Here is a 23,596-nt window from a genome sequence, read left to right as displayed (position 1 = left end):
TAGGTCCTCAGTTTACATGTGAACTTTCCCCCATATTGGACATGAGCTGGGGTAGGGAGCACTGGTCTACACAGCTCAGAGCCCTTTCATCTGGGCACGAGGCCCCCTTCACTTCCGGCCCCTCACCCTGGTTACCTATGGCCAAGGCGGTCTCTAGAGCATCTCCTGTCACCATCTTCACTGACACACCAGACTCGGAGAGCACCTGGACTGCTTCCTTTACGCCAGCCCTCGGTGGGTCGATGATGCCCACAAGACCCAGGAATGTCAGTCTCCCCAGCTGGGGCCCAGACGCCAGGGCCAGCACTGTGAGAGACACAGGAAAGGTTTCTGGGGGCTGGTGACCATCTTTAGTCCTAGTAAGCCCTATTGTGACCCCCAAGGCAGCACGGGTACACTGGATAGGGAGGGAAAGGTGTGAAAAATAGCTCGGGGGACACAAGGCTGATTGTCCAGCTGAAACCCCTGGAAGGAGGCAGACAGACATCTGGGACAGCTTCACCTGCCATGGGCTCAATGCACACTCATCTGTCCCCAGAGTAGGCAGGTTGAGGTCATGGATAGCGTGAGCCCAGTGCCTCTCCTAGCCCTGCCCCCATGGAATACAAATAGTCCAGAGTGTTATAAGGTGTTTTCTCCAATAAGGGACAGGGCAGCCAATGACACAGGGTTTTAACATCAGCCTGATGGGGAAGACACTGACCCTGCAGCTGAGAAAACGGCATATGCCACGAAACAAAGTGTTCTAGGTTTCTGTGGTGTAAGGCGGGGAGTGAAATAGCACCTGAAATTAGTGTGCATGGCATAAACCTCATATGCCCTAGAGAACTTGGCAAGCAACACCCTGCCCATGCACAAGGCACACCTGGATTAGCAGGTGTCATGGGTGGCTAGGGGTGAGGTTTCACATTGGGAGTTGCTGTCAGCTCACCCCTGCCTGCATTCTGGCTGGTGGCAGATTCACCCAGGACCCTGATCTTGTGCATCCCAGCAAAACCACAGGCAAACTCAAGGCCCCAGTGGGCAGGGGAAGGAGCCCTGACACCAACCCCGCAGGCCAAGTGATCCCATCTTCTTCTCTTCCTGCAGCCAGTAGGACTTCTGTTGGGGTGTCAGAGGCAGGGGGATGCCCCCATTGTTATACATGCTACAGTGATGGATCACTTCCTCAAAGGCCCCCTTCATGAAGTAAATGTCTTCCCCATCCTTGGAAAAGAAAAGGAAAAAAAAAATCTGCTGTCACTGGGTGCTGCCTTCTGTATAGACAACTGCCCCACACTTGAGCCTATACCAGAATCCCCAAAACAGGTCCCTGGGGCCACACCTGGACTTTCCAATGCAGGTTCACAGGAGCCTGAGACTCTACATTGCTAATCCCCATGGACACAGGTGTGGCTGAGTCAGGGTCCCCACTGTGAGCACCACGGATCACAATGCCAGGTTCATGGCTGTCACTTCACTGTTTGGATGCTCTTGGAAGGCACTGGGCATACCATCTTCTTCCCCCAGGTGTTTGTGCCTTGTTTTGGCAAGGGAAGGAGGACATCACAGCCATGCTGTGCTCCTGCCATCCCAGCTCTCCTTGCAGAGGCAGGAGGCTCCCAAGCCAGCCTGGGCCCCACAGTAAGACTCTGTCTCAGCAAAGGCCAAGCTCACCTCGTTCTTCGGGCTGCACCTCACTGCCATCCACTTCTGCTCTGAGCTGAAGGGAATCTCTTTCCTCCGCACATAGGAATCTTTGGCACCACCTAAGTTCATCTAGGGTGTAAGACAGGATGTTTTCAGGGAGCCATCCCAAGCCAGGCTCTAGGCCAGTGGTCCTCAACCTTCCTAATGCTGCAGCCCTTTCATACAGTTCCTCATGCTGTGTTGTCCCCCAACCATAAAACTATTTTTGGTGCTACTTCATAGCTGTAATTTTGCTAGATGAACTTAGGTGGTCTGAACTTCCAGTTCAATGGGATGTTTGCTGTGTCTCCTGAGAGGGACATTCCTCCTTTTAGAACCAAAGCAAGTGCTTATGTGTGCCTGTACCTGTACCCTCAGTGCTGTTGGAGGACAGGGTAGGTGACGGGAAGGTGGCTGGGGTCTGCTGGCTGCCAGCCTGGCTTAGGTTCAATGAGAGAACCTGTCTGAAGGGAACAAATAGAGAGTCACAGAGGTGTCCTCTTCTGACCCCCCTTACCTTCATGGCCAGCACCATCAAGGCCCCTTCTGTGGGCTGCCCCATTACAGTCTTCTTCCTAATGATAGCATTGTTGGCGATGCAACCTGCCTGAAAGGGGGGGGGGAGTTGAATAGCTGCAGTCAGTACTGGGAACCAGCACCTGGGCCCTGGGCTCACCCACACCATGGAAATGTTGGACACTGTAGGCGTGGCCTTTGAGCTGGGCCAGGCAACAAGAGTTTCCTTCAAATAAGTCGGTGTCTTAGAAACACATGTGTGTCATCCCCGCCCCCATCTTCAGGTGTTGAACCAAGCCGTTCACACGCGAGGCAAGCCTTCTACCACTGAACTGCACCCCAGACTTGTCTTTGGTTGTTTATTTTGAGACAGGGCTTGCTAAATTGCCTAGACTGGCCTTGAACTTGCCATCCTCCTGAACAGCTGGGATGCCAGGCATGTACCACCAGGCTGGGAAATGGCTTAGGAAGAGTACTGGTTCCAGAAACTGTTGCAGGGGAGCCCTGGGTGCAGAGGACTAGAGGTAGAGTGGCGGGGTAGCAGTGACAGCCAGTGTGTCTCCACTTGGGGTGACACTGCTCTGGGGCTGGAGAGCGGCAGTGGCTGCGTGGGAGGAAAAGCAGGCATCCCTTAAGCCACAGGCTTTATGGGAATGTTCTGCATACATAGCTAGCTCAGAGAAAAATCAAGAAACTTGGCAGAGCGTGGGCGACTGCCGCTTGCCTGCCACACTGGAGCTGAGCTCAGCCCTCCAGTGTCTTCTCTGAGTTTGCTTCTGAGGGTGCTTAGGGGAGGGGAGGCAGCAGAGCAGGGCCCACCTGGGGGAGGGACTGCTCTGGAGGAGGCCCTGACTCCTGGGGGCCGATTGCCATGCGGGGGGGCGGGCAGATGACTTATGTGGGAGGAGAACCACACCTGACGTGGCAATGCCAGTAGGGACAGTGTACCCACAGGCTCAGTCAGGCTCCGCCTTCCCTCCCCCTCCTTCTTCCCATCCAGTTGGGGGGGGTGATGTCTGCAGCTGTGACAGCCTAATATCACCTCCTTCGTGCAAGGCAGGCTGCACACTGTGCTGCTATGGCAACCCAGCACTCACCTCCACCAGCTTCCCCACCGAAACATTGCTGAATCCCTTGATTACTTCCTTGGATGGGAGGAGGTACACAGTCCCTTCGCCACTGTACCCAACTCCACTGACCTGGAAGCAGATGGAGGGTGTTATCCAGAGCCAACCCTCAAACTCCGGACGGTACCCATTCCCTCTCCTAGGGTCCACCCCAAAGCCATGAGTCTACACATGAGGATGACCCCGCAGACTGTCTGCTGCCCAGGACCCTCCCTGACAGTAGAGACTGCATGCACCATGACAAACTGCTGCGAGCGAGCAGAGCGCTCCTGGTGGAGGCCGTGGCTGCACAAGCTAAGGTGCAACCGGAGACTCTTGGGAGAAGCTGCACCTAAGCCAAGAGGAAATATCCAGGCCTCTGCAGCTCATAAACCTGTCAATCAAGATAGTGCAGCCTGGGGCTGAAAAGCAATGAGCCATGGAATGTTTACAGATGGGCATGACAGTGTGCCAAGAACATGGTATTGAGGGGCCAGGGAGGTGGCTCCATGGTTAAAAGTGCATACTGATCTTGTAAGGGACCCCAAGTTCAGTTCCCAGCACAACCACTAGATGGCTCCAAACTGCTTGTAAATGACAGTTTCAGGGGCTCCATTGCCCTCTTCTGGCCTCCAAGGTCTCTGTAACTATGTGCCTATACCAGCACACAGGCATGTAGATATACACATAAACAAATTTCTCTCAAAAAATAATCCTTAAAAATTAAAAAAACATTATTGACAATAGAAGGCCTCCATTTGCTCACCCCTTACTCTAGGAAGCTCTGTGGAAAAATATCCAGACACAAAATTGCTGGTGAAGTGAGCATGCAACTAAGCCATGTGAGAGACAGAGAAGCACAAACAGAGACTCGGGGGCAGTTTGTCGTGGGTGGTGACAAGTATTTCTGTAGCTTTTAAATTTTGTAATGAGCTGGGTGTGGTGACTCATGCCTGGAAATCCCAGCATGTGGGAAGCTGAGACAAGATTTACCACAATTTTCAGGACAGCCTGGGCTACATAATGAGTTCCAGCCCAACCCAGGCTACAGAGTGAGACCCTGCTTCAAAAAAACCCAAAGCAGCAGGACCTAGTGGCCCAAGTCTGTAATCATAGCTACTAGAGAGACCAAGGCAAGCAGAACTCAAATTCAAAGTCAACTTGGATACTGTGTCTCCAAATGAAAGTGAAGTTTGAGCCGGGGAAGACAGCTCAGTGGTAGAGTGTTTATCCAGCATGCCAGGCAATCCCCAGAACCACAAAAGCAGAGTGGGATGTTAATGAGGGGTTGGGAGTGTGACTTAGTAGTACAGTGCCTGTTTAGCGTGGAGGAGACCCTTGGTTCCATCCTGAAAAAAATATAGAAAATAAAATTTGATAATTAAAAAATCAAAGAGGCCATCTTCAATTGGTCACAGTACTTTCTTAGACAGACCACCAAGGTATTTATTTCTTCCTCACTATTCTAGGAGAGTCTGTGTGATCTCTCTGGGCAGGAGAGGGCTGGCAGGATACCTCTTTGTCTCCTGCCTTGTGAGATAGCACGAGGCTCACCTCAGCATGGAACCCATCAGATGTGACGAGCTGGGTCGCTGTCATTTCATTGGCTGTCAGAGTGCCTGTCTTGTCAGAGCAGATGACATTACAGCAGCCTGGTACCATGGGAATAGGTTTAGAGAGATGAGTTGTCACCAACCAAGCCTGAGGTTCATGGAACACTCTGCGTGTGAGCAATCCCAGCCCCACACTTCCACCTGACTCAGTTTGCATTGGAGCGGGGGAACCCTCACCAAGAGTCTCCACAATGGGCAGCTTCTTCACAATGACCCGCTTCTTAGCCATCCGAAGCACCCCCAGGACCAGCGTCACCATGACAACGATGGGCAGCCCCTCTGGAATGGCTGCCACAGCCAGGCTGAGTAGAAAAGTCAAACCAAAGGGTGACGCGCAGCTCAACTGAGACCAGTGATGATGCTTTCTTCTAGCGAAGCTCGTCTTTGCCCCCGTGGACATTCTATTCAATTTCTAATCCCACAATGCACTTGCCTCCTTCATTATTTCTGCCCTGGTCCCTTCCCTGGTAAACTACATCCCCAGCTTGAGACAGGACCTCTCCACTCAGGCAGTCACATCTTAGTGTGAACTGGTGCTGTTATGTATGTCCTTTTACACTTCAGCCATTCTCATTTATTAGAGACAGAACTTCTTGGGAAGCACTTGGCAATTCCAGAGTCAGGGAACCACAGGGAGGGGGAAACTGAGGTTGGGATGTAATATATGAGAGGATTAGAAAAAAGAAAAGGAAAGAAAGTGGCAGATTTTGGCATGAAAACTCTTTTCTGGGTCCCTTGAATTTCAGTTGTCTCTGTCCAATGGTTTAGCTATTTGTCCTGTGGAGACCAAAGAAACCAAAGCAGAGTGAGCCCCCAGCCCCGAGCACACCTTCACGATAGAGTACCAGTGAAGGCTGTCACTATTTGGTGTCCCACTGAGAAAGGAAAGAGAGGTTGGTGAAATGGTTTAGGTGATAAAGATATTTGCCACCAAGATCTGACAAAGACCTGAGTTCCTTCCCCGGGAACCCACGTGGTGGAAGGAGAGCATTGACTCCTGTCCCCTGACCTCCATATGTATACTGTGCATCCCCACAAAACAAAAAAAAAAATAGTGTTATGTGTGTTGTAGTATAGGGTTTCTGATCACACTGGTATAAGCTGCCTCCTGGACAGGCATGGAGGCTCACACCTGCAATCCCAGCTCTCAGGAGGTAGAGTCAGAAGGATCACGAGTGCGGGGCCAGCCTAAGCAACACTGACAGACCCTGGTCTTAAAAAACACAAAACTGAAAAGGAGAGAGAGAATATGAATAATGACCTTTAACCCGGAGACAATGGGCTATTCAGAGACAAGTTATATAAACCAAGATTACTGAATTTGATCAAGGAGCTTAGAGGGTAGGGTGGGGGGCGTTACCATGGTGACAGTGAAACCAACTTCCTTAGTTTTATGGCCTGGGCTGGCCAGACCAGCTAAGCAAACATTGACATTAGATTATGAGGGGGACACCCCCATATGTCAAGGGATGGGTGTAGCGTGCACACCTGGATATGTTCATAGCAATAAAAAATTAATCCACAAACTAATAAAGATTAGGACAGATCAGGAATAGTGAGTTTCTTGAATCATCTTTACTAACACTCTGGCCACCAGGGCCAGAGGTGAGGTTTTTAGAAGAATGATTCTCTACTTTTATTTATTTTGGAAAGTTTCCTTGTTGGCTCGTCTGCCCTTTCTATCATCCGTTTCAGTGGTTGGGGTGACTAATTTATCACAAAGCTCGAAGGTTTTGCCTATTCAGTGTCCCAGGGAAAGGAATGGATTCTTGTCCAGGTCACCATGACCCATGTGGGTTGGATCAATGTGGACACTGGGGTTTTGTTCTTTATCCTTCAAACATGATGTCTTTTCAGGCTCCTGAAACTTTTGGTGGTTTATAAGGTGGGAGAAGATACAGAATAGTAATTTTTTGTTGTTGTTGTTTAGTGGTTTGGATGAGACCCAGAGCCTTTTGCATACCAGGCAAGTCCCCTACCCCGAGTTCTGCACGGTCAGGCACACCCTTCTGTGGAAAGTGATATTGCAGCAGCTTGACTCCTGAGGGCTCTGCAGTCTTAGCCTCTCAAGGCTCAGAGTCCCCCCTCCTTTGTTTCTCTCCATGGCTTCAAGAAAGGGCACTGTTGGGGTGTTAAGACCTGCACCTCTGTTTCTGATTATGCTGAGACCTGGCTGGGGAAGGTTCTAATCCCAGTCACGGAGTATGCCCTGGGACAGGAACCTCGGCACTTCTGGGAACTTGTTAGAGACAGTGTCAGGTGTCAGTGGTAACCTCCTGGTAGCACTGATCTGCCATGCACTATCCAACCCCAGGGCCTTGATACCTGTTTGGTGCTCCCTTCCTGCTATTCTCTATTTTTTTAAAAATTTTTTTACTTAACTTTATTTTATGTGTATTGGTGTGAAGATGTCAGGTTCTCTGGAATTAGAGTTACAGACAGTTGTGAGCTGCTGTGTGGGTGCTGGGAATTGAACCCGGGTCCTCTGGAAGAGCAGCCAGTGCTCTTAACCACTGAGCCGTCTCTACAGCCCCTGCTGTTCTCCTACCTGGCCCTTCTTAACTCCCTATGTTCAATATCACATAGAAAACATCCCTGATTACCTTCCCAGTCCCACACCCCTTCCTATCTCCCTCTCAGTCTTTCTGGCTATCAACATTACCCATGGGGTAGCAACACAGCATGGATGCTAAACTGTAATTGCATTGTTATCCCAACTTAAATTCTTCACAATCACTTTCTCCACCAGCTGAAAACCCCGTGAGGGCCCAGCTGTGGCTCAGTCAGTGCTTTAATGATGTAACAGATAGCCCATCAATGCTCCGTCAATGTTTGTGGGCCGATGGCTGCCTGCTGCTAAGGGTGGGAACTGAACCTTAGAAAGTGGAGAGTCCTGTCCTGCCTAGAGGCACCGTGAGGGATGGTTCAGAATCTATCCTCCACTCCTGGATTCTGTAGCCTGAATCTGTTTCCCCACTGTAAGGCAGAGCACGTGTGACCTTGAGGAACTGAGCAAGGACCAGCTAGGATCACGTGTTCAGTTCCAGATTCAGATTCCCACCCTGGGCACCCAAAATCCTGGGTTCAATTCCCACCAAGGCTTAAACCAGTGACATGCAGGGTGATGGCTTCAAGGCCATCTTTGGTTATCTTAAGAAGTTTAAAGCCAGCCTGGGCTGCATGAGATCCTGTCTTAGAGACAGAGACTGATCGATTCATCAGGTCCTAACCCTGTATGAATGGCTGACCTTGTCCAAGAACTGGGTCCTTGCAGATGTAATCAAGTCAAGGTGAAGGGCTATGTTGATCTTTTGCCATGTAGAGATGGAACCCAAGGCCTTGTGTATGCCAGGTACTCTACCACTGATCCACACTCTGGCCCCTATTAGAGTCAGTTTGGACCATCAGCTTGACTGGATGGAGAAATAGCCAGGAGATTAATAAATCATGTCTCTGAACATGTGTGAGAGTATTGACTAACAGAAAGTTTCACCCTGTGTGTGGGCAGTGCCATTCCAAAGGGCCCAGGTGAAGGGGAGAGGAGGGAACCAGGAGCACCACATGTCTCCCCGATTTCTGCTGCTGGGAGGAGCTCTGGCCTGCTATACCTTCTGCCAACATATCCTGCTCATGCCAGGAGCCAGGTGACCACAGGTAGAACCCTCTGAAACCTTGAGCCAAAATACATTGTGGCTTCCTTGCATCTTTTCCTCAGGCATTTGTTACAGTAATAGAAACTATGTAACAAAGGTCATGCCCTGCTTTGCTGGAGGCACAATCTTTTCTAGGCAGGCTGCTGTGTGGCCCAGGACTTCGGCTGGATGGATTCAAATCCTCAGCAGAGAGGGATGAGAAGGGGACCCCAGGGTCTATACAGTGCACCCCTCCCACATGCTACTGGAGATCCACTTTGGTGGGGTCAAAGTGCCTCCCCACTCTCTGCATGCCCTGTAGCCCACCACCTGCTCTGCTCAGAAAGTGGTCTGGGAGCCTTGACAACGCACCTGACCCCGATAGTGAACATGCTGAGAAGGGGCTTGCCTTGTATCCAACCAACCAGCATCAGGAGACCTGCAAGAGACATGACAATGTCAGCCTGGGCCCCTGTGTCCCCACTGCCTCATCATGCTTTTAGCCCACTTCTTGAGGGCTTTCTGGGACCTCAAATGCTGAAATAAGTAGTGACCTCAGGAGCTTGAAGCTTCAGGGTTGGAGATGAAGAATAGCCCAGCATGCATGAAGCCCTAGGTCCGGTTTCCAGAATGGGGAGGGAATAGTTCAGAGGGAATTGACCTGGAAACATAGGCATAGTGGCTCCTACTTAAATCCCAGTGCTCAGAAGACTAAGACAGGAGGATGGCAAGAGTTTGAGGTCAGTGATGGAGAATGAAATCCTAGGGATTGGCCAGCAGCATTGTGCCTAATATAAGTCTCTGTGTGTTACTTGGGACTTTAATGTGGTGGCAGGCAGAACTCAGGCGGCCTGGCAGAAAGCTCCCATGTGGCGGCGGGGCTCTGGTGGATAGAGTAAAGACTTATAGTTACAGGTCAGCCCGGACCTTGTTTCAAATGAACAAAAACAAAGAAATAAAAAGAATCTGCAACCACTCACCTTTTTGGTTCAAAGAAAATACATTCTACTGGGGGGAGGGGAATCCTATTTTATTCTTTTAGGAAAGACTCCCAAGCTTAGTGTGAAGACGCTGGTCACCAGTTCACACTGGACTCTTCCCATTTATATTCCCTGTTACTTTTACAGGGGCAGGTAAGACTCTGTTGCTTTCTCTTGTGTGTGTGTGTGTGTGTGTGTGTGTGTGTGTGTGTGTGTGTGTGTGTGTGTGTGTGTGTTCCCAGTGCTGGGATGTCATCCGGAATCTCAGCACACCAGCAAGCTCTCTACCACAGAGCTGCACCCCAACCCCTGGACCATTGTTTCTTAAATATGTCTTACATCCAGATTAAATTTCTTCTTTCTCCTTCACCAATCAATCATCAAATATTTACTAAATACTGGGGATTGTTCTAGGCCCTGGAGGCGTGGGGACAGAAGTGGCCTGAGCCACTGCTGGGACTCATGAACAAGTTCACAAGATGTTCCAGCAATGCAGAAAAGTACTGGGGGGGGGGATAGCCAAAGGCAGCCTCAGATTCTATACCGGTAAAATGGGAGCATGACCACACCTCCCTGTCCTTGCAATTGATATAAATAACAGTGAGTAGGATGAGGACAGGTGGCTTGTTGACTGCACTTAGAAGACTTGCTAAAGGATGCCAGCTTTGCTCTGCACGGCACAGGAAACTGGGAATGGCCTATGCTGACATGTGCATGTGCATGCATGTGTATGTATGTGTGTAGAATTCACAGGATGTGACTGGCTGTAGAACTCAGCCCTCTACTGAAATCTTTGCTGGGACCCAGATGAATCAAGATGGAACAGGGGCTGGACAGGGAGTCCAGAGCCCCCTCTGAAAGCTTCATCTGCCCTTGCAGCCAGAAGATGCTGGTGCTGGCTGGCAAGGCCTTGCGAGGGTCAGCCATGTGCATCTGTCCCACGGCCACTTTCAGTGACCTACCATGGATAGCTTGAAGTTGGTTGTGCCAAGAGGATCTAACTAAGGGAATCAGCAGAAACCATCATCTCCTAGAGGGCCTCTGCCAGGTTCCCCACAGCTCCTGTGGGCCTCCAGGAGTTCCGGGAACTTGGCTGACATCCCTAGTCTACTGGAGGTTAGGGCTCTTCCAAGAAGAATTCCCGGTAATCACATGTCTTGCTGTGGGCATGCCATGGGATTAAGCTCTACTTAAACTCGGGGAATAAACTTCCACAAGGCAGTCACCTGTGAGTCTTCCACCTGGGACATCCATGTGCATATCACTGTTTGAGTGTGTACAGGTGCTCATGAGAGTGCATGGGTGTTTGTATGGGGGCCAGAGGACAGCCTCAGCCTAGTTCTTCATGGGGTGTCTATCTTGGTTTTTGAGATGTAGACTCTCATGCGGCTTTGCTTGGCTGGCTGGCAGGAGAGCCGTAAGAATCCATCTGTCTCTGCCTTCTCAGTGCTGGGATTGCAAATACATACCACCACACCCAGATTTTATTTTGAATATTCTTTTAAAAGTTTTAAAATTGGGGCTGTAGAGATGGCTCAGAGATTAAGAGCACTGGCTGCTCTTCCAGAGGTCCTGAGTTCAATTCCCAGCAACCACATGGTGGCTCACAGCTATCTCGTTATGAGATCTGGTGCCCTCTTCTGGTGTGCAGATATACATCGAAGCAGAATGTTGAATACATAATAAATAAATAAAATCTTTTTTAAAAGTTTTAAAATTATAAATATCTTTGTGTGTGCTGTATATGTCTACATGTGTATGTTTGGGTGCACAGGCCATGACATACCTGTAGAAGTCAGAGGACAACCTGCAGGAGTCAATTCTCTTTTGACCTTGTCGGTTCCAGGAATTGAACTCGGCTCATCATTGTGTTTGGTGGCAAGAATCTTTATGCACTGACCCAACTCAATGGCCCACACCTGGCTTCTTAAATGACAGTTTTGGTATTTGAACTCACGTCTTCATGCTTACAAGGCAAGCATTTCACAACTAGCTAACTCCCAGGCCCAACATTATCTATTTATTGAGACAGGTTCTCATTGTGTAGCCCTGACTAGCTTGGAACTCACTATGTAGGCCAGGATGGCCTCAAACCCACAGAGATCTGCCTACCTCTACCTCTGAGTGCTGGGATTAAAGGTGTATGCCACCACATCTGGCCTCCATTACCTTTAAAAAGCAATTTCATCTTGTGGACAAGTCTGTTCCTGTCATCTCCCTGACAAGGTTCTGCAGGCATGAGAATCTGAGTTCGAATCCCTGGCACCCATCCCACATAAAAAGTTGGGTATGGCTGCCTGTGCTTTTAATTCCAGCACTGTGGGGCAGAGAAGGGCAGATCCCCAGAGCTCTTAGGCCAGTTAGAAAGACTGGAAACCCCTCTCTGTCAGGGCCGCAGGTAACAACACAGAGATGTACAAGATCTCCCAGAGAGGGACTCTGTGTAATTGAATTATGGAAAGATGCAGGGTTTCAGTCTGGGCCCCTTCCTCATCCCCTCATCCCTTGCCCCCTCACCCCCTCACCCCCTCCTTTCTCCATTGCCTTTCTCTTCCTGAATAGGAAGAAAATCTCTCCTACAAGCTTTGTGCCAGGACACATGAACCTGGAGCTCTCAGCAGGTGCCTTCCCTAATCTGAGTCACTCCACTAACTGTAGTTACAGGTCTGGAAAGGCCACTGAGGATGGGCCACATCTTAAAGGCTCTACTCCAAAGTTGAGGACACTGTAGGCCATTGTCTTCTCCCTTAAGAGGCAGTCCAGCTGGGTCTGTCAATCACCAGCTAGAGACCACCCCTAGGGAGGCTGATTCTCCTTAAGTCATTCTAAGGAGGTGGGAGGAATGATTATCCCTTAAGGATATAACATACCCTTCTTCCCTGGAAAATCTGCCCTTGCTGAAATGCTTCACAGAGCCTCACCAGGCAACCCATTTCTGAGTCCTACCTTTTTATTCTTTTCTATCTCTTTCTTTTTGGGGGGGTACTAGTCAAAGCTGAAACATTTTCTCTGGTGCTTTGGGCTTTCTCACTCTGAAGCCATCACTAAACTTGCCTCTTTCTTCATATGGCTGCCTGCTGACCTCCATGGCAGAACATTCTGGTCTAACACTAGAAAGGCATGGATTTCTGTCTCCTCTGCCCATCAGTCCCCCTGGAAGATGCCCTATTCTTTTCCCTCAAAAAACTCTAATAAAAATGCCCTCAAGCTCCCAAGCTCATTTTAAAATTCTTTCACTAATGAGACCAGGAACCCAAAGAAGGGACCCCAGTTTCCCCAGTCATGTATGGTACCCAATACAGAGCTCCTGAAATTTCACCAGCACAGCCCTACTCTTCAGAACCCAGCAGGAAATGACTCAACTCACCAATGATGCCAAAGGAAAAGATGGTCAGCTGCTTGCCCAGCTTGTCCATGCTCTTCTGCAGTGGGGTTTTAGGTGTCTGGGGGGGGGGGAGGTGTGGAAGGACAATGGTGTGTTAGGACCCCATGGTTTTTTTGACTGTTCTGAGTGATGACTAAGTGGGACACACATGCACATATATTTGATAAACATGGTGAAACTATTTTGTTTGTTTTTGGGGGGTGCACACATGGAGTTCTGGTGACAATTTTTGGGAGTTGTTCTCTTTTCCACGTGAAGGATCAAAGTCAAGCCATCAGGCTTGGCAGCCTGTGCCCTTTCCATTGAGCTATCACACCAGCACACATGCTAAGTTTTAACATTAAAAACAAAAAGCATGCTCCTATCTCGAGTGGCCTCTGACTTTCTGTAGATGAGCAGGGCCTACTCTGGCTTAGAAAAACCCTGATGCAAACAGTGGCCACCCGTGGCCCATTGCCCTCACCTCTTCTGCCTGCTGCCCTCACCTCTTCCGCTTGCATCATCTTGAAGACTTCTCCGAACTGAGACTGCTCCCCAGTTCCGATCACAACTCCCTGTGTAGAGGAGAGAGGGAGGTAACACAGGGCCAGGAGCTGCACAGCCAGGACCCCGGGGCACTAGGCCCCCAGGGGCTCTGCTTACCTTACCCTTCCCGCACTGTACCAGTGTCCCCATGAAGACCACATTGCTCAGGGTGCTGAGATCCCCACTGCCCACCAATGGGCTGTCTGTTTTGCTGCATGGCTCCACTTCTCCTGTGAAGCTGGACTCATCTACCAGGAGGTCTGTGACCTAGGGGGCAAAGGTGAAACTCTGAGATCCCCTCTTGCCCTTCAGACACTTGGAAGCTTGCAACAATACCAAAAGCCCTGTAAGATGTCAAGTAGGGAAGGAGCCTTGGAAAGCCAGATTCAGAATCACAAAATCAAAAAAGTCAAGAGCTCTGGGCCCCTCCGGGAACACACGCAAGTCTCAAACTTTGTTTAATGGTATTTGCAATGTCAGAATCACCAGAAAATATGGCTCAACTGCTGCTTGAAACACATCTTTGCCTCTCCAAGAACCTGGGTACTTCTCATCCAGCACCTTTCACCACTGTGAGATAAACAAAGGCTCCACTCTATATGTGCTGTGGCTCAATTCCCTCTGTGAGGTGTTAATGGGGAAAAATGGGGCCAGTGAGATGGCTCAGCAGCTAAAGACACAGGGCAGGGAGGAAAGCCCCTAGGAGGAGGCTGGGAGGAAAGACAGACCTGAACTGAGACCTCAGGATGGGGAGGGCCTGTTGCTCTGGGCTCTAAACCCAAGCTCAGGGTCAGGGCTGTTCTTTGTAGTATCCTTGGCACTCATCATTGCTCTGGACATAGACATCTTAGGTCAGCTGGGCCTGGCAGTGCCAGTCTGCCATTCAGAACTTGGGAGACTGAGGCAAGAAGACCAAAAGTTCAAAGCTAGCCTGGACAACTTAGTGAAACCTGTCTCAAAAGCAAAACAAAGAAAGGCAGGAGGTGTAGCTCAGTGTGGTACACGTCGGCTTAGCATGCACTGGGCCCTGGGATGGAAAGAACTCAGAGAAGGTCCTTGAGTGTGGACCCTCCCAAGACACCTGTATCCCCATCTTCAGAACACACAGATGCATCACCCAGTTTAACAGAGGAGCTTGGCAGGTATGACAGGCATTCTGAAATGGGGAGATTATACTGACTCCAGAGAGTGGGGGCAATGGCACCCAAAGATCCTTGGGGAGAACAAATGACCAGAGAGGGGATAAGGGTTGGAAGGAGCCATGGACTGACACCTCCCATCACTGGGAAGCTACTGGTCTCTAGAGCTGGGAGGAAGCATGGTCTGCCTGTACTTGGACTCAGGCTTGTTACAACAGCTGCTGGTCCCTGATTGGCAGAAGGGTCATAGAAAGACATCCATAGAAGGAGGAGGTAAGGACAGCAGATAGGAGCCTCACAACCTAGGTACAAAGCCACCCTGAGTACCACCTCAGGAGGCGGTATAGCCCTATAGGCCACCAGGTGGTGACAAGAGGGACTCTCACAGTGTCAACAGGCTCCTTACATACAAACACAGCCACATGTGCTAACTCTGGGAAAACAGTCTGACAAATGTGTCTTCGTGCAACTTTAATTTGAGCCTACATCACTGAGTGTACTGACAAAGCCAAGTTGGCTGTAACATTACTAGGTGGCCAAGTCTGGTGGGCCACCACTGTGCACATGGCTCTGGTGGTCTAGAATGCAGTTTTCAGTGTGTGATCATAGATAAACACTGGTTGAGCCCTGGACAGAGCATCCAAATAAGGAGGAGCAGATAGTTGTGAGGAGGAGGGCACAATCTCCAGGGATACGAAGCAGGGATTGGGGGTGGGGAGACAGGAGTGGATCCAAGATAGAACTGGGGATATGATCCACATAGCCCCAGCATGACCAAGGTGGCTATGCTGGAGGCCGGGGCCCATGGAGGCTCCCCCACTTTCTGGGCCACATGTGTGTTCCTGTTCTCTCCACTCCCCTGCACGCTGGTCCCCAGTGCTAGGATTTCCTTTTATTTCTGACAACTCCATTCAATTGTCTTCACTGTGGACTCCGCTGGGGAAAGAACAGCCAAGAACTTTCCCCTTTGTTCCCACTCAGGGGAATAGAAGGTAAGGCTCTGTGACCCCATGCAACCATGCATGCACAGGCTATTGTGGGTCCTGTCCTCAGGCTTGTGAGCCTCCTGTTCCCGGAACTCGGTGGTCAGGGTTGGCCACTCCTGAGTCTTAGAGCTTAATCAGCGATAAAGGTTTTCTGATGATAATAAACAAAGCTATTGATTGTCCCAGGGAATTGCAAAATGCCAACAGGGAGATGTGTGGGGCATGATGGTGTCACTCTTGCACTGTCAATATGCACAGGGTGTTTCTGAAATGAACAGGAGGCTTCAAGAGCCAGTAGCAGTCAGGGAAGGTACTTACACTGATCTAGAGGCCTGTGGTCTACTCAGGGCTACAGAAATGTAAATCACCTGTGAGTATCTGGGCCATTACAGGTGGTGGATTGCCTGTTTGCACAGTAACTCTGTGCAGCCTGGACAAATGCCAGTTATTTAATGAGACACAGGACCAGGACCTATAAAATGCAAGGTTCCCTTGCTCCTCAAACACACACAGAGTTTCTTATGACCTAGTCAGTGTTTCCACAGTTCTGTATCCATGAAGTTATTTAATCCTTCTACCCGTCCCAGGCTGTTATCACCTCCAGTGTTACATATAAGGAAACTGAGGCACAGCAAGGGTAAGCAAAGAGCTTCGGGTTACACTGTTAGAATCTCAGGTGTTGAGTTCAAAGCCAGGCTATGGGCAGCAGATCTACGGCTCTGCCTCCCAAGAACAGGGTTCCTGACCATCTGCACAGCATCCTAAGGACTCCGTGGATAAACCCCTCAGTCACCTGCTAACTAAGAGTCCAAACAGTACTTGCCTGTTCTTGGAAGAATTTGTCACTCAGGTAACTCTGTCACCCAGTCCTTTCTCCAGAATGCAGAATCATCTTGTAGAGCCCCGGGTATGGTTCTGCTAGATGGTAACTCTGAACCCGTCAGGTGTGGGAGGAGTCAGTCCCATCAGAGTCACCAAACTAGGCCTCGGCTGCACTTACTGGTTCTCTGCCTCAGTTTCTCTCCTTGCGATGAAGCGGCCCATAGCCTCCCCTAGTCCTGCCCTGGATGATTTTGCCATTGTGATCTGCTCTATAAACCACATAACCAGGACTGGGAGATAGTTTAGTTGGTAAAGTACTGATTTGAGTCCCAGACCCATGCAGGGAGAAGAAAAAAGAGAAGATGAAAAGGGAGAGGAGGAGGAGGAGGAGGAGGAGGAGGAGGAGGAGGAGGAGGAGGAAGTGGTGACTGGCATCAGGCTGTGGTGGTAAACCCAGAGCTAGGGAGACAGAGACAGGTTCCGGGGCTAACTGCTCAGCTAGTCAAGGCTGCTTTCTGTCTCAAAAACCAAGGTAGACAGTACTTGAGAAATGACACCCACGGTGGTCTCCAGCCTCCACTCTCACATGTACACACATGAAATCAAGCACATATTTATAAAGTTTCACATGACCAAGATGTGTTAGGCCTGTGCTGGCTGTCCCCCTCAGCCATGGGGCCATGTTCCCAGCTCCCCAGAGGATACCCAACTATAAGAAAAGATTATAATAAATGTTCTCTCTGTGTTTTTTCTTTCTCTCTCCCGAGAGTGAAGAAAATTACTAATATTTTTGGATCACAGTTGACCGTGGGTAACAAAGTATAGAAATGGAAGTCACACAGCCAGGGGCACCTCTGTTCTTAGAAGGTAAACCACTTGGGTAACTTTGGGTGGGTGGGGGTCTTGTGCCATCACTCCACCTGCCTGCTCATCAGGGCCCAGCTGTTACATGTAGCTCACCTCAGTGAGTCGGATGTCAGCTGGGATCCGGTCTCCGATAGACAGGGACACGATGTCTCCTGGAACCAAGTCTCGTGCGAGCATGTGATGGAGCTTGCCATCTCTCAGGCTGTGTGGGAGAGGAGGTGGAATGGTGAACCCTGTTTCATTCCCTTTGACAAGCGAATTTAGAGATCAACTTGGGGCTTCTATTGCAGGCAAACTCTTGAGACTTTATAGTTCTAGTTTTTAAACTCTTGTATCTCAAAATACTTGGGAAGGCATATGGCTACTGAGAAGCCCTGGGTCTCACCTGAGAAATGAGGCTACCGCCTCCGGAAGCCTCTGCTGCTGGAGGCCACCTGCTTTATGGCCTCTGAATGGCACCTGGGAAAACACACTGATGCTGAGAGGACATACCACCCTGGCTTGGAAGCCAGGAAGGAAGGACATCCTGGGGGCGGGGAGGGCAGCTTAAATTCCTGGGAAGCCTGGCCCTCCTCAGTGCATAGCCACCTGCCCTGGGATAATCAGTGGCTGTCTGGGCACCAGGTTCCTACTGCAATGCCCCCTCTCTCCTAGTTCTCTGGCAGCCAGGGAGAACTAGGACAACTTCCTTCATTCCCCCAAACACTCCGGTGGCTTCTCATGGCCTTGGAGGCAACCCCACAATCTGCCACCTGACCTGCTGCTATTCCTGGTTCCATTCAGATCTTAAAAACACCTACTTTTGTGGTTTTAGGGTCTTTATAGACCTTGACAGTTAGGGTAGGCATCCCCTTTATCCTGGAAGGGGACACGGTTTTGCTTAGGCCTCCATCCTTCTCCCCAGCCACGTGCTTATTTAGCTACAAACATGTGGTATAATCATCAGAGAGATCCATCCTTGCCTGTGACAGACTTAGACACAAATACTTTACAGAGCTCCAGCTTATGAGACATGAGATGCTGGCTGGAACTTGCAAGAAAGGTTTCTTTTCTTCTGAAGAGATACAGCCTCTTCGGTGGAACTTCTACAGTTTTGTGTCTGTGATGTCTGGAACTGTGGCAGCCATATTGACACCACAAGGGAAGCCAGTCAGAGTGCAATGCCAACAATCCAAAAATGGCAAAGTAAGGAGGCAAGGGCAAGCCTATGGCACCATGTCAATCAACCCCACCCCCTCTGATCCCTTTCTGTGACACAATGTCATTTCCTCGTGTCCTGTGTAATTAAGTTTTCCATTCTTTGTAGCCAAGAGCACCAGGCACACCCCTGCTGCTTGACTGTTCCTTCAATGTCCCCCTTCCTCCAGTGTCACATCAAGGCTGTTTGATGGGCTGTGTGGAGCTGTCCTTATCCCTCCCCCATCACTGCAACACCCCTGTGGCTGTTGCTGATTTGATGTGTGTGCTATGGGTCACCGGGGGAACAGCAGCTGCTTTTCGGTTATCCTGTCTCTCAGCTCATTCCCCACTCCTCCCTCCTCCCATGGGGATGACCTCATTACTATGCATCTCTTGTGTCCTCAGCCCTGAGGGGGCTCTAGTCCTTATTTTGAGCAGCACAGGGACTGAGGGGACTCTGCAACATTCAGGGCCCTCAGCTGGGTTGGTGGGTGGGGGAAGGGCAGATCTTTCTTGCACCTCTTCACAGGCAGAGGTGGACTGTGAAGTCTACACGACGCCCTTAAACGCTGGCCCCAGAGCCATGAGACAGCCCAGCGGGGCCAAACCTGACACTGGTGTTTGACCCCTAGAAATCACATGGCAGGAGAGAACTGATTCCCCGAAGTTGTCTTTTGACCTTGCACATATCATGGCATGCTACACTCACACAAATAAGTAAATGTCAAAATTTGTTTTTGAAGTTGGCCCCGTTCTGTCCAAGTGTCCCATCTGGCCTACACACTCATTTTAATAAACTCAAATAAAATGACAGACAATGAGGACTCCATCTCCTCATCAGCCACATTTGGAGTTCTGGTTAGGCACTGGTGGTTAGTGACCCCACACTGCACAGGGTGGGCGAGAGGACACTTCTAGAAGTTTCTATTGCTGCATGTTGCATTAGTTTGCCATGCTATAAAGGACAAATGGATGCTTTTGTTATTTCCTGTTTTAAACAACATCAATGGGAACTGGGGACAGTAAATGTCAAAGGAAGAACCTGTGGGCTGGCAAGAGGTTGTCACCTGCCCGGAGCTGCTGAGCCAATCAGAGAGCACCCTTGTGGTAATTTGAAGGAGAATGGCCCCCATAGTTTCATATGTTTGAATGCTTGGTCCCAGTTTACAGATCTGCTTGGGAAGGCTTAGGAAGTGTGGTCTTGGAGGAAGTGTGTCACTCAGGGGTGGGGGATTCCAAAAGCCCATACCATCCCACTTGGCTCTCTCCTCTTCTGCCTCATGGTTGTTGTCTCAGCATGTAAGCTCCCACCTAGTGCTCCAGCGCCACGCCACGCCTGCCTGCCGCCATGCTCCCCGCCATCATGATTATGGGCCCGCCCTCTGAAACTGCATACCCCAAAAACTCTCCGAGTCTCTTCACAGCAATAGAATAGTAACAAAGATATCTCTCCACATACAGTCCTGCCACGGCCACACCATGCTCTGCGGCTGGGCCTGTTGCTGCCCCAGGTTTAACCTCTTTTTGAAAACACAGGCACCCCGGCCCCCATCTTCAAGCAAAACTTAGGTTTCTGCTTTATTTTCCAGGCTGTTCCCTTCCACCTGCAGCCCTAAGTCACACACCCCAAGTTAGACCCTGCTGCCAGAGCAGAGGCCTCAGAGATGGAGCCTCCTTTCTATGATCACACAGTGAGCCACCACCAGATCTTGTCACCTGCAGTGAGTCTGAGATAACCCTCCCCGTGTCACACCATGAAGGAGACAGCGCTAGCCAAGCATTGGTCAAGTTCACCAGTGTATCCATCGGTTCCTTCCGTGGAACACAGGCTCACAGAGGCCCCGACTTACCAGTTGCATTCTGGAGGCACCAGCTTGGTCAGCTCTTCCAGGGATTTCTCCGACCTGTATTCCTGGCAGGAAGCACATGAGATGTGCTGTTCAAAGGTGGGAACCCTGACAAGACAAGTGTCCATCGTGTCCCGGTTACCCCACCCAGATGGGATCTCAGGATGTACACACCTGGATGAAGCCAACAGTCACCACGATGAGCACAGCCTGGAAGACAGGGTGCCGGGAAGGGAGGATGTGAGAATGACTTCCAGTGAGAGTGAGGCCAGAGCCAACTACTGGAGCACAGGGGCTCTGAAAGTACACTGCACTCCAAGCCCAGAGGTGCAGGCCTGTGATCCAAGCTGCTCAGGAGGCTGAGGCAGGAGGCCTGCCTGGACAACTCAGTTAGGCCATATCTCAACCTATAAAAACAGGACTACACGTGTGTGTGTGTGGGGTGGGGGGCTCTCAGGGCTGGAGTCCCTGACTAGGATCCCCCAGTGCATGCCAGGAACATGGCTTAGGGGCAGGGCACTTGTCCTGCATGCATGAGGTGCAGCACCAACAGAACAGAACACATTGCCAGTTCTCTTTGCAAAACAGCCGCTCTGTACAGAAACTCAGAAAGTAGCCAAGTGTCCCCCGTCCAATATCACCAAAATCACCAAATCTGCCACACTGGGGAGCCCCTCTGGATTTCTTTGCAGACACTTTCATCATGACATCATGGGACACCGACATGTTCCCTTATAGCCTGCCATTTTCTCCCTTCAGCTCGGGGCCTCTCCTCCACCTGTAGGTGCGGCTCTGCCCCCAGGGTCCAGAGAGAAGCAGAAAATGCTGAACTCCATGTGTGGGGTGGACCATGGATATAAACAAGTGAACTGAGAGCTGTCCAAATCATCTGCAGGGTCAGACACAGAAGTGATTAAACCCAGAGAGAAGTGAGTAGTGGAGGCCATCAGGGCTGCACAGGGGTGGGGCGTTGGGATGGGGGTGGGGATACAAATGACTGTCAATGGCATGGGGTTTCTTTTAGGGCAATGAAAGTGCTTTTGAACCAGACAGAGGTGATCAAACAAATGTGCAAAATCCTACTGAAGTTTTCACTTTAAAACCATCAATTTTTTCTTTTGAGCAGTCTCTATTGTAGCTCAGGCTGTCCTGGAACTTGCTGTGTAGACCCAGTTTGCCTCAAACTCACAGAGATCCACCTGCCTCTGCCTAGAGTGCTGATATTAAAGGCCTGCACCATCACGCCTGACTAAAATGATCAGTTTTAATGTATATCTCACTCAAATGAGAAAAAATTAAAAGGTGAAGTCGCTGGATGTTGGTGGCGCACGCCTTTAATCTCAGCATTTGGGAGGCAGAGGCAGGTGAATCTCTATGAGTTCGAGACCAGACTGGTCTACAAGAGCTAGCTCCAGGACAGCCTCCAAAGCCACAGAGAAAGCCTGTCTCAAAAAACAGACAAACTGGGGGGGGCGGGGGCGCTGGAGAGATGGCTCAGCAGTTAAGAGCACTGGCTGCTCTTCCAGAGGCCCCTGGTTCAATTCCCAGAACCTACATGGCAGTTCATAACTATCTCTAACTCCAGTTCCAGGAGACCTGACAACTTCACACCAATGCACATAAAGTAAAATTAAAAAACAAAACAAAACAAACAGACAAACAAAAACAAACAAACAAACAAGGTGAAGCCACCTCTAGGTAATGATGGGTTAAGGGTGTTGTGGCTTGGATGTGAGACACCTGTCATAGGCTCATGGGCTTAAATACTTGGTCCCCAGAGAGTGGTGCTGTTCCGAGAAGCTGTGAAACCTTTGGCAGGTGGGGGCTTAGCTTGAGGGAATGGGTGGCTGGGGGAGAGTGGAGGTTTACATTGTGGTCCTGCTTCTTGATCTGCCTAGATATGAGCAGGCTGCCTCGCTCCTCCGCAGCTACAAACATACACTGCTCCCACAGCCATGCACTGCTCCCACAGCCATGCCCTGCTCCCACAGCCATGCACTGCTCCCACAGCCATGCACTGCTCCCACAGCCATGCACTGCTCCACAGCCCATGCACATGCCACAGCCATGCACTGCTCCCAGCCATGCACTGCTCCCACATGCTCCCACAGCCATGCACTGCTGCTCAGCCAGCCAACACACACAGCACATGCACTGCACAGCCACATGCAGCCACCACAGCCATGCTGCTCTCACAGCCATGCACTGCTCCCACACACAGCCAGCATGCACTGCACAGCCATGCACTGCTCTCACAGCCGTGCCCTGCTCCCACAGCCATGCCCTGCTCTCACAGCCGTGCCCTGCTCTCACAGCCATGTCCTGCTCTCACAGCCATGTCCTGCTCTCACAGCCATGTCCTGCTCTCACAGCCATGTCCTGCTCTCACAGCCGTGTCCTGCTCCCACAGCCGTGCCCTGCTCCCACAGCCGTGCCCTGCTCTCACAGCCGTGCCCTGCTCTCACAGCCGTGCCCTGCTCTCACAGCCGTGCCCTGCTCTCACAGCCGTGCCCTGCTCTCACAGCCGTGCCCTGCTCTCACAGCCGTGCCCTGCTCTCACAGCCGTGCCCTGCTCTCACAGCCGTGCCCTGCTCTCACAGCCGTGCCCTGCTCTCACAGCCGTGCCCTGCTCTCACAGCCATGCCCTGCTCTCACAGCCGTGCCCTGCTCTCACAGCCATGCCTGCTCTCACAGCCGTGCCCTGCACAGTGCCCTGCTCTCACAGCCGTGCCCTGCTCTCACAGCCGTGCCCTGCTCTCACAGCCGTGCCCTGCTCTCACAGCCGTGCCCTGCTCTCACAGCCGTGCCCTGCTCTCACAGCCGTGCCCTGCTCTCACAGCTCCCACAGTGCCCTGCTCTCACAGCCGTGCCCTGCTCTCACAGCCGTGCCCTGCTCTCACAGCCGTGCCCTGCTCTCACAGCCCCTGCTCTCACAGCCATGCTGCTCTCACAGCCGTGCCCTGCTCCCACAGCCGTGCCCTGCTCTCACAGCCATGCACTGCTCTCACAGCCGTGCCCTGCTCTCACAGCCATGTCCTGCTCCCACAGCCGTGCCCTGCTCCCACAGCCGTGCCCTGCTCCCACAGCCGTGCCTTCACCACCTGATGAACTGATCCCTCTCAAAGCCTTTTCTCTCTGATTGCAGCAGAGAGAAAAGTAACTAATAGGGAGGGCGTGACTGAATTTTATAATACACTCAGATTCCATAGGGAGGGGAAACGATGGTAAAGCAGTCTGCCCCAAACAGCCTGCTTCATATTGGGGCTGCCTATGCCACAAAGACCCCCCTGTGCTGGCAAAGGGGCAAGTGGTGGATTTGCTTGTTTTTAAT

At 50.9% G+C, this 23,596-nt stretch overlaps 1 protein-coding gene across 1 annotated transcript in view; it reads right to left on the bottom strand.

Annotated features, from left to right (window-relative positions):
* Atp2c2 (ATPase secretory pathway Ca2+ transporting 2) overlaps positions 1-23,596 on the bottom strand; it is a 58,477-nt gene that overhangs the window by 8,942 nt on the left and 25,939 nt on the right. The window contains exons 5-18 of the mRNA XM_027410751.2: positions 20,440-20,475; positions 20,269-20,330; positions 17,333-17,441; positions 13,543-13,692; positions 13,386-13,454; positions 12,883-12,958; positions 8,908-8,974; positions 5,081-5,205; positions 4,845-4,942; positions 3,282-3,383; positions 2,186-2,275; positions 1,657-1,758; positions 1,050-1,206; positions 136-306 (exon numbers count right to left, since the gene is read on the bottom strand). Of these exons, the coding sequence (XP_027266552.1) occupies positions 136-306; positions 1,050-1,206; positions 1,657-1,758; positions 2,186-2,275; positions 3,282-3,383; positions 4,845-4,942; positions 5,081-5,205; positions 8,908-8,974; positions 12,883-12,958; positions 13,386-13,454; positions 13,543-13,692; positions 17,333-17,441; positions 20,269-20,330; positions 20,440-20,475 (1,414 nt within the window). The remainder of the gene's footprint in view (positions 1-135; positions 307-1,049; positions 1,207-1,656; positions 1,759-2,185; positions 2,276-3,281; positions 3,384-4,844; positions 4,943-5,080; positions 5,206-8,907; positions 8,975-12,882; positions 12,959-13,385; positions 13,455-13,542; positions 13,693-17,332; positions 17,442-20,268; positions 20,331-20,439; positions 20,476-23,596) is intronic.

This window comes from Cricetulus griseus, chromosome 3, assembly GCF_003668045.3.
Source record: "Cricetulus griseus strain 17A/GY chromosome 3, alternate assembly CriGri-PICRH-1.0, whole genome shotgun sequence".
NCBI lineage: Eukaryota > Metazoa > Chordata > Mammalia > Rodentia > Cricetidae > Cricetulus > Cricetulus griseus.
The sequence above is the reverse complement of the archived record's forward strand: the minus strand, read 5'-3'. Positions and strand labels throughout refer to the sequence as shown.